This window comes from Rutidosis leptorrhynchoides, chromosome 1 (assembly GCF_046630445.1).
Source record: "Rutidosis leptorrhynchoides isolate AG116_Rl617_1_P2 chromosome 1, CSIRO_AGI_Rlap_v1, whole genome shotgun sequence".
Lineage (NCBI taxonomy): Eukaryota > Viridiplantae > Streptophyta > Magnoliopsida > Asterales > Asteraceae > Rutidosis > Rutidosis leptorrhynchoides.
Window position 1 is genome coordinate 475,368,711 of NC_092333.1, and position 10,964 is coordinate 475,379,674.

The 10,964-nt window shown below is 37.4% G+C and overlaps 1 protein-coding gene across 6 annotated transcripts; it reads right to left on the reverse strand.

Moving 5' to 3' along the window:
* Nucleotides 1-5,745: 5,745 nt before the first annotated feature.
* Nucleotides 5,746-10,764, reverse strand: LOC139886616 (uncharacterized). Of its 6 annotated transcripts, none has more exons than XM_071870536.1 (4): nucleotides 10,146-10,283; nucleotides 8,677-8,720; nucleotides 7,855-7,965; nucleotides 5,751-7,239 (listed from the first exon to the last, which is right to left on the reverse strand). In XM_071870536.1, the coding sequence occupies exons 3-4, from the start codon at nucleotides 7,867-7,869 to the stop codon at nucleotides 5,995-5,997; spliced, it is 1,260 nt and encodes a 419-aa protein (XP_071726637.1). In that variant the 5' UTR covers nucleotides 7,870-7,965; nucleotides 8,677-8,720; nucleotides 10,146-10,283; the 3' UTR covers nucleotides 5,751-5,994. The 6 variants fall into 6 exon arrangements, with proteins under 6 accessions (XP_071726632.1, XP_071726637.1, XP_071726634.1 ...); XM_071870533.1 differs by having other exon boundaries at nucleotides 8,658-8,720; XM_071870535.1 differs by having other exon boundaries at nucleotides 7,855-7,975; nucleotides 8,658-8,720.
* Between the last annotated feature and the right edge of the window lie 200 nt (nucleotides 10,765-10,964).

Sequence of the window (10,964 nt, forward strand, 5' to 3'; positions counted from 1 at the left end):
TCCGTGGTTCACACCATACGCATTGTCATGATGCTACCGGCTCCGTGGTTCACATCACAACTCGAGTCATACTCTCATTGAGGCGATACCGGCTCCGTGGTTCACACCTCGACAACTCGTGATATAGTGTTACCGGCTTCGTGGTTCACACTACAACACATGTACCATGACGCTACCCGCTCCGTGGTTCACATCATAACTTGAGTCATACTCACGCTAAGGCGATACCGGCTCCGTGGTTCATGCCTTAACAACTTATACTATAGTGCTACCGGCTCTGTGGTTCGCACTTCAATACTCCTACTATGATGTTTCCGGTTCCGTGGTTCGCATCATAGCACTCCGAACGTACTATGGCACTACCGGCTCCATGGATCATGCCATAGCATACAAATAAATATACTATATACATACATGCATAATTATTCCCCTCACCTCGATTTCTTGAAGAAGCGTAACCCGCAAGCTTGAACTTCTTCAACCGACTTCCCGTAAATCACATACGCAATTTATACATACAAATAAGCTACGACTTAAGCTTATTTGACCCAAAACATCGTAAGTGTAATTTCGACCATTTACACTTGTATTAACTTTGACTAAGTCAAATCTAGCCCCAACTTCTCATAATCACAATCAACTTGTGATTATGTTCCATTAACACCTTTTAAACAAGGTTTGATCAATCAATCCCTCATTTGGACTCATTACACCTTTTTGCACTTTTATCGATACTCGAAAGTCCAAAACTAACGAGACCAGTTCCCGCGTTCCCGAAATACCTATATACACCCATTTTAGCCTTTAAACGCATTTTAGATCGACATTTACACAAAACCCCGTTTTGACCTAAAATCAAGTCAAAACACCAATTTGCATACTTACACTTCTAATCACATTTAACACAAGTTAACTAGTGATTTAAACACTTGAATATGCTTATGAACTAACCAATTTCATCATCCAACCCTAAACCCACCAAAATGGTTTTCCTCACCAATTACTAGTCTAAATCTTCCATTTAACAACTAGTGGGGTTTTGTTCAAGAACATACAATCAAAAGCCCTAATTATGAACATAAACTTGAAAATGAATTTCGGAGTTAGGACTTACCACTACTATCTACTTGTAGCCGAGAACGAGGAGAACAAGTTTGCTTCTTGCACCAAAGATCGACTCACGAATCTTCTCCTTCGATTTACTCTTTGAATCTATGAAGAGTTTGAGGAAATGAGAGAAAAATGGAAAGAAAATGAAAAAGAAATGGAATAAGTGAGATATGGATCAGGTTTGATCAGTCTCATGGCCCCAAATCCGTTCATATGCGAAAGGACTATAATACCCCTCATTTAAACCCTTTGAAAAGGCTGAAAAATGCATCAGGGGCAATCGGAGCGCCGCTCCAAAGGGTGGAGCGCCACTCCAACCTACAGATACTGGCACCCGAGCAAAAATCAGGACTAGCAACTTGTTTTGGCCATAACTTTTCGACCGTAACTCCGTTTTTGATGAATCAAATATCGTTGGAAACGTAATAAGATATTCTTTCCAATGGTAAGGCTTTGAAACATCAACTCAAACTTTATTCGGGGTTGAAAAATTACGTTACACACCTTGTAACTCAAACAACATCCAGAATAACGTGTAACAGAAAAACGGGGTGTTACAAAAGAATTATTAACGCACATATGGAATTTTCTCAAGTCTAGAAACAAGTTTAAGAATGGTCTAGTCTTGATTAACTTAATGTCTTACAACATACTTAATTGATATTACTTGTTTCACTTGTAAGACATTATGAACACACTTAATTGATCTACAAACAAGCCTAAAGATGAATATTAATGTGCTTTGTGATTAAATGAGTTATTGTCATCAATGACATGTTGATCAACCAATAGGACTTTAGCAAGTGTGTTAATTACAAACAAAAGATTATGACAAAACTTAAATTGCCTCAAATGACTATCATGGCTTGTACCCAAGAATGTTAGACTTACCACTTTAAACATGACTAGTCACTATCAAGGCAATACATCCAAGATAAAATGAACATTTAATGCATATAGTACTTGTATAGGATGTTGGGTATCTTTTGCAGGTATTAAATGAAGTAAAGAGTCCAAATATTTGAGTTCAAAACTGATTCAAACGGCTATACAACGGATACATGTTTTGGACTGTAACGCGTATGATCGACCCACAGTTGACCGTGTGCTCAGCCGCAGCAACGACTATATTTTTCTCTCTCCCTATAAATAGCAATACTTGGAGAGCTTTGAAAATGGGACCCTCTTGCATGCTTCAACTCAAAATTCATCAGAGAATAACAAGATCATAATTCATATATATTTTTGTGATTAGCAAGAGAAGGTCTATGATCTCATAGATTGTAGAAGGGTTGTAAACTTACTACCAAATTACTATATTTGTGAGTTTACTTAGTGTTGTATTATCCTTTAAATTATCTTAGTATCTTCATCACTAGATAGAGTGAGTCTTGTACTTTGTAATTAGAAGCATATGCTATCTTAACTATCTTCTTCCTTAAAAGGATCTAGAAAGTTGATTAATCCCATTGGGGGTTAATACTTGTCCAAGGTGAAGACAAGTTGATCTAAGTTAGAGGTAATCTTTCGATGGGATAGAAGGATTAGGTTTGTTGTCTACAAAGGAGTACCGGGCTTGTAAATCGGATCTCCACCGGGTTTGCAGAAAGAGGCTTAGTGAAGCAAAACTCCCGATTAGTGAATCGGGGAGTGGATTAAGGTGGATTAGTTAACATCTACCCGAACCACTATAAATCATTGTGTTTATGTTCTTTACTTTACATTCCGCATTACTTCAAACATAAACACTACAGACATTGAGTTTGAGTTGATTAAGTTGATCAAGGATTGTTCAAATCTTGTTGATCATCGAAAAAATTTAAAAAATCATATTAAGTAACTATTCACCCCCTCTAGTTACTTCCTCCTTTTCTCTTAGAGATCACAATCTTTTATTCAGTCAAAATCACACACTATTTTCTACAAGCTTCATTCACTATTCTCCATTAAACATATTTTGTATATCCATAACTAAATACCAAAAGAGGCGACATTTAGAGCATGACCTTGGCTATAATCCTCTCATACCGCAATCCAATTTTAAGCCAATAGTGGACCGTCTTCGGGTTCCCAAAAGTTGTTGTTGGGAACAACAACCCTCTTGTTTTTTGTTTGTAATTGTTCAACAATTGCCTTACCTTGTTCATTCCTTTAGATTTTTTCGACCTGAGGTTGAGTTTCAATCTCGTCTCATTAGGAACGTACTTTGGGTCAAGGCCGATTTAGTGATTTCAATATATGAATTCCTTGGTATTCGTCGGTATTAGGTGGTTGTTTGAGGGTATTGTTGTTGTGGGATTTGTGTATAATATTAAATAAACGTAGAAATTCTCGAATTCGTCGAGTTTGGTGTAAATGTCGTTTAAGGTGACGAGTTGGAGGAGAATGGGTTCCACTGTGTTTGAATGTTAAATGGGTAGTTCAGGTTGTTTTTGTTGTTCGACATAGATGATGATTTATATAGAAATTAGGATTAGGAAGAAGAAGTTGGTGTGATTTGATTTGAGTGTTGAGGGTTGCATTTATAGTGAGAATATTGCCGATAAAAAGTTAATTTTTTTTTTTTTTGTAGAATATAAATAAAATGTCAAGTTGATTTTGTGTGTGTGCGCGCGCGCGCATATGCTTGTATGTATTATACCCTTAAAGTACTTCAAAAAATGAAAAATAAAATGTTAAATGAATAGCGTCTCCTAACCCCAAGGTAAAGGGCCCATCAATGGCGAATGGGGGGACGACTTGTTCCGGCGACTGGATTTGAAGCGTGGGACGATGCCCACTCTGGGTGCTCTAAAGGTTCTTGGCAATATACTACTGCTTTTTTTTTTTCTAATCAAAGTTCCAATTCTATTAACAACGTAAATAATAAAGTTGTTATAAGGTGTCGAAGTGGTCATCTTTTGTTACAACAGCTTGTTTGTTTGTTGCGTGTTTGAGTAGTCACATTTGATGAACATTTAAATTGAAAAAAGGGATGACATGAACGTTGAAACTCTGGTATAAATTGATAATAACTTTTTGATATCACTTTTCATTTTTTTTTTCTCACAAAATAACGATTACTATTAAGAACTTAGAAGGACCCACCAAAACGAAAACAAGCAAGACAACATAAGGCTCGAGAATAGTAAACAAACATTATGAGCTAACTATACTTAGTCAAACCCGGGCTATACGCCAACTACAAACAATACTATGCAAGCACCTAAACAATACAACGCATCAACAAAGAACAAAGAACCTAAACAAAAAACAAACAACCAACGAACCAAACTAAAGTGTATCAAATCAATCCGACTTAAACGTCCTTAAACCGTTGTGATACGTGTAAAATGATCTAAACATATAAAAATAACAATAAATGTGGATCCCAATTTGTAAATTCTAATAAGTGTAAAAAAAATGATAGTGAGTGGAATTGAGTTTAGAAGTAGCTGATATGTTTTCTTTCTTTTTTTCCGGAAAAAAAACGAATACTCATATGAAAACGGGGTCGTTTTTCAAAAGAAAACACCCTCATCAAAGATTACAAAAAGACGAGAGAAATGGGGAATCTCGCACCTAAAAAGCAAACATCACGAACATTATCAATATACGAGTCTCCCTAACAACCTGAAGAAACCTTAATAACAAACTAACAAACAAAAAAAAAACAGAATACTACACGAAAATAACTTGAACGAAACCAACCGAAGTACACAAGACGAACCACAACAATTAACCTCGAAGACCCGCCATTTTCATTTACTATTAACCGTCTCTTTCAAAGAATTCTTCCCGGATCAATTCACTATTTTGTAAGATAACACATTGGCGGATCCATCACCCGACGCACTTTCCTCTGCCAAATGTGTCATCATATCATCGAAAGCCGCGAAAGCCTCCACGGACATATTTCCTCTCCTGATTTTCGATGAACCGCCGTCTCTTCCATTTTGAGGACCCACAAACAAGTTTTGCATTGCGTCCCCGTAATCCAAGTCGTCAATGTTATCTTTAAGCTTATAAGAACCCGAAGTGGAAGCCTCGTTCGCCTTCTTTCTTGACCTCGGGTTAGCTTCACCTAGTAAACTTCTTGAAACATCTCTATTCAAAACATACCACGCTTTACAATTACCTTCGCACGAGGGGACCTCGCAATCTCAATAATTCTTCCAATACGACCAATCAAAACCGGTTTAAACCTTTCAACGATCGAATCTACCTTGCTTTTTTCAACAATTCTTCCTTCTTTTTCTTTTTCTCCTTTTTCAATCGATCCAATCTTACCGCAAACGTAATGTTATTATCATTCGGCTCCGACACACCAATAGAAACATAATTATTCACATTGACTAGGTCCTTAGGAGATTCATTTGACTTCGAATTAACTATGGACATTTTTTCCATAATATCCACGAAAGTAACACCTTTAACGAAAGTCGAATCTAACATCACTTTGTCGCAACCGCAAGGCGAACCAAATGTATCCCTCTGTACACAATTTAAAACCTTGAAGTCAACAGAACCAAATAAAGCATTTAGTTTTATGGCTCATTTGTACGATATTGATTTCATTTGATGATCACAAAACTTGTAGAAATCTCTATATGCATATACACTTGTCTACTTATTTTGCATCCTTCATATAAAGCACTTTTAGTTTTTTACAAAAGTAAAAACAAGACAATGAGGAGGCACCGGTTCATATCAGTAAAAAATTAACTAATTCTGAAAAGACATAAAACACAACCAAAATATCCAAAAATACTCATTCAAATTTTCAAGACTACAGTATCATCATCATATCATTAAATTTGTGATATACATCGAGAAAGAAAAACAACTCCATTAGATTGAAACGTGAAACTACTCTGATCCAAAAACCAACTAAAACACATTCTCTCACTGAGTCGACTCCCCTGCATTTGAGTCAACCTCCTCAGTCTTCATCTCCGGTTCCACTTGATCTTCAGTTTCGTTCTCAGGTTCAACTTGATCTTCAGTTTCGTTCTCAGGTTCAACTTGACCTTCAGTTTCGTTCTTCGGTTCAACCTGATCTTCAGTTTCGTTCTCAGGTTTGACTTGATCTTTAGTTCCATTCTCAGGGTTCACTTGATCTTTAGTTCCATTCTCAGGGTTTACTTGATCTTCAGTTTTGTTCTCAGGGCCCTCTTGATCTCCGGTCTTTGACTCGGGCCCACTAACGGGCTCTACCTGACTTTCAACCTCCTGTAAGGTCACACCAGGGTTCGGACCGTGGCGTCTATAACCCGGACCCGGTGGATACATCGGTGGGCCAGTTTGAGGTAAATACGGTTGCAGTAATTGAAGAACTTGTTGATCAAGTCCTCCATACGGATACGATGTAGAAGCAGTCTGAGCAAGTGCCTGAATAAGAACGGGATACAATGCTGCTTCGAGTGCAGGATAGAGTGCTTGAAGTGCCACCTGTCCAAGTCTCGCTTCTTGTTCCTGAAAACGTTGAAGATTAAACAAATGTTTTCTACCTTTCAAATGACAATCGAAAACAGGCGCCGATTCACATTTCACGTCACAAAGTTCACAAATAAACGGTACGGCTTCTTTCAGTCTCTTATTTGGCTCAGCAGAGTTCCTTTCTTCCTCCATCATCTTTCTCTTCATACTGTTTGCTAGTAGTTCTTCAGAGTCAACCGTTTGACTTTCATCTTTGACTTTGACTTCGGGTGGTTGCTCAGATGCTGCAGCAGCATTCATCGCCTCGATTTCAGGTTGTGTTTTGCCTGCAAGCCGCTTAAATTCCTCCTGTATTTCCAAATTCTTTTTATGTTTTTTCCCGTTTTTATGATTTTCGAAAACCTCAACAGTGTTGCAATCGACTCGACACAGTTCACATCGCGCCAAAAACTGTGGTTTCGGCTGACTCACAGCCGGCCGCCCACCACGTCCTCCACCACGACTACTACTACCACCACGCCCTCCGCCACCACGCCCACCGCTTCCACGTCCACCACCACCGCCACCACGGCCTCCGCCACCACCACCACGACCTACACTTCCTCCACCGCTGCCACCACGTCCCCTACCACGCAAAGAAGATGAACTGCCTCCTCTAAAGCCTCTACCTCCACCTCTGCTAGGACCGCTAGGTTGACCACCTTGACCATTCTGAAACATATTAAAAAGATTTCAAGACTATTATAAATCGTACACTACCCAGAAAACGTTAGATAGAAAATCTTACAAGGGTATAAACGTAAAATAACATTCACAGGGGGAATATTTTACATCTCAAGCCACAACAATTAGTAGTAGTATAATAATGAAAGGTATAACACATAAACACCCCAAGCGTAAAGCTATAGACCAGCCCAATAACTTTTGGATCAAGGTAAAACGTTAGTTAAGTTATTGTTAGCCTACAACTTAATACTTGTAAGGCGTTCAAATTTCCCTCAATCAACGATAATTAGGCCCCACTCGATTTCTAGTTTAACGTAAGATGTGTGCATTAATGCATACACCCTCTGTAAGAGAGATGACATTGACTTTGAGGTCAACCAGACTACATTTCATGTGAAAAAAGGTGTCAGCTGTGTTACAAGTATAATACTAAACATTTTACGTATTCCGTGGTATTGGATACAAAGTTTGATGTTCTAATAATGCTTCTGTTAATTGTGACAATATAAATTTGAGGTTGAAATGTAGTAGCACTGCCTTGAAAGTCAAACGGTACCCTTTTGAGGATAAAGCAAGGGTAATATTAATTTCTATCATTACCGTTAAGCTATACATTTCACATTTCTATGCAATGTTGCATTACTATTTGCTCGTTTTCAAGAACTAAGAAGCCTGAGTGAAAAGATCCATCTCCCTTCAATAAAGAAACTGCTGCAAGAAGCTATGAGAGATTCAGCATGCCTCAAGAATATCGAATACTAAATCCTGAAGAAAGGTTTCATCAATCGAGACAAAAAAAAATTCAATGATCCAACTTAAGTAATTGTTGGATAACTGTTTATGTTTAGAAAAAGAGCTTTGACTGCCTCCTGACTGAATGGCACTTGTAGCTAACAAGGCCATACAGTCATGGTTTAGCAGTACAGGTGGCAATATGGGCGAGGTGGGAAACGGGTCAAACATGTAAACGTTGATTTTACCTATTTGACCCGTTAAAGATAAAACACAAACTGAATCCACCCGTTCACAGCAATTGGGTTAAACTGCCACCTCTATTTAACGGTGACTCATAGGCTCGACATGAAGTCAAATTGTCAACTTGATCGGAAAAGAAGATGTAATAACGTAAAGGTTTGACACAATAACAATAAAGCTTCCATTTTAAAATGAATCGAGCAGGTTGGTAAGGTAAATTTTACTACATTATCTTGCTCACGTAAAGTACCACATGAGATGATGACAATTCATCACACGATTGTTTTACGATTTTGTGTTACAGAATATAGATGTTTGTAGATTTATTATGTGAACCATAAATTAAACAATCTGTATTTACTTGTAACTTTGACCCCCCCTTTTCATTTCCCCTGAATAATTCTACAAAAACAAGGAATATCATGTACCATTGCCAATAGTCAAAACCTGTAAAATCCTTAATCAAGCTGAGAGCTTATGGCTAATCACTTCTGCAGAGGGAAAAACAGCTTTTAAGTAGATTTAATGGACATTAGAGCTCAAACAGAATCCATTCCTATTACTTAATTCAAATCAAATGCTCAGGCTCGAGGTCGGCTTCTAGAAGAAACCTCAAGGTCATCCAGCTCAGCTGATGGTTCACAGATTTATACTATTGCTTTTATAAAAATTGCTTATATAACCATTTATTAACTAACCTGAAGTTTACTTGATGAATCAAATTTTATAATGTTGATAAACGACCAAAGAAATCATGGGATGAAAACCTGAACCCTCATTTATTGGATGTGCATTAAAGTGACATGTAATTTTGAGCAATCATAATCAATAATCAGCTGTATAAATATCAGCTTTAGATGAAGTGTGAAGTTTTATATCAAACACTTATTGCTGTAGAAATGGTCAATACAAGCAAGAAAAAACTGTCACAACCACTAAATTGGACTAACTGATCATAGAAAACCATTTTCACATGCATATAATGTTTACAAGATAATTATATTCTATATAAACAAAAAAATATATATATACATACACAAAGAGAGATGCATATAAAAAGTACTTCCTAGAACCCAAAAGCTACTTACTATAAAAATGATAAAAGCACTCGTGCATACTATAATGCAATCATAATTTGTACTATCTAAAATCCCAAGTCCACATTCAGAGAGCGTTTAGATGCAGTCATGTTAAATTGTTCATCAAAAAGAAAATCTTTCGATTTTTTGACCATTATATACAGGGTCTCAGGTTGAAACCTCACTAGCAGCAAAACTTGGGGTGGCCAAAATTGCTCACCCGGGTAGCCCAAACATGAAACTACCTTATCCATTTAACTCTTAATCAGCTAATTATTCAATCCAACCAGTAATAATCCCTTTGTAAAGTAATGTAAACTCACATCCAAGTATCCACCACTCTCACTCATTGAAATAAAAAAAGCGATGTAACCCATTTGACCCATTTGACCTGTGACCCGTTTCGACCAGTTACCCAAACCGACCCAACCTGACCCATCTTGACCCGTTTGACCTATGACCCATTTCAACCCAAAACCATTTTGACCCGTTACCCAAACCGACTCAACCTAACCCGTTTGCCAGGCATAAATACTAACACAAAATAACAAGAACCTATATTCACAATAACATCAATATAAAAAAGGCAAAAGTCCACATTTCGTTCAAAAAAATACATCAAACGTCATATCAAAATTTACTTCAACTAAATACACAACCTAAAAATAAAAACTAACATAATATAAATGCACTAAGCATATATGCACAAGAAAACACAAAAAAAAAAAAAAAAAAAAAAAAAAAAAAAAAAAAAAAAAAAAAAAAATTATCAAATACCCAATAACAAAACCCTAATCACATAATCCTCAGAAACAATATTATTAAATAAAGTTTTACCGGCGGGTACATAGAAGTAAGCCCATAGCTACCAGGTTGCCCATGATGCTGTTGCTGCGGCTGTGGTGGTTGTTGCTGCTGTTGTTCCGGTTGCTGCCATTGCGAATGAACCATATTCGGATCCGGATAAGCAACCGGTTGTGGTTGCACTTGCGGTTGTGCGTAATAATAACTATTCGGGTCAGTTTGGTAGTACGTTTGGGCATACTCTTGCTGTTGTTGGTAAGCAGCCATTTGATTCGTATCGGGTTGAACCGGAACACCGGGCGGGTGAATCGGAGCATTTTCTTGTTGTTGTTCAGTGGTTGATTGTTGTTGATAAACAGAAGGATTAACGTATTGTTGAGATTGATCGTATGTTGTAGTTTGATATTGATCGTATGTTGTAGGCTGATATTGAGCGTATGTTGCAGGTTGAGATTGAGATTGATCGTATGTAACGGGTTGAGAATAGTATGAATATGGATCGTAGGGTGGTTGTTGGGTATAAATGTATGGATCTTGTTGAATTTGTGATGAAGGTGTTGGTTGATAGGTTGGTGGTTGTTGAGTTGCAGCGTACGGATCCATGGTGGAATTGGGGAAGAAATTGGGGGATGAAAATAGGTTTTAGGGTTAAAATTATGCCAATTCGTTGTTGGTGTTTGATGCAAGAGGGAGGACATCTATGGTACAAGTTCTGATGCGTGATGTACAGGATTTATGATTTTGTTTGTGCTTGTGGTTGTACCCGGTGTAAGCCCAATAGATTGATCCATAACCGAATTAAAAGGGTTTAAAAAAATTAATTTTTTTAGAAAATCATGGAGTTAGTTTATA

Coding starts and splice junctions, on each gene's coding strand:
- LOC139886616 (XM_071870531.1), bottom strand. CDS start 10,715: ATGGATCCGTACGCTGCAACTCAACAACCACCAACCTATCAACCAACA. Junction 7,240..10,145: donor TTACTTCTATGTACCCGCCG/GTAAAACTTTAT, acceptor AATATGTTTCAG/AATGGTCAAGGTGGTCAACC.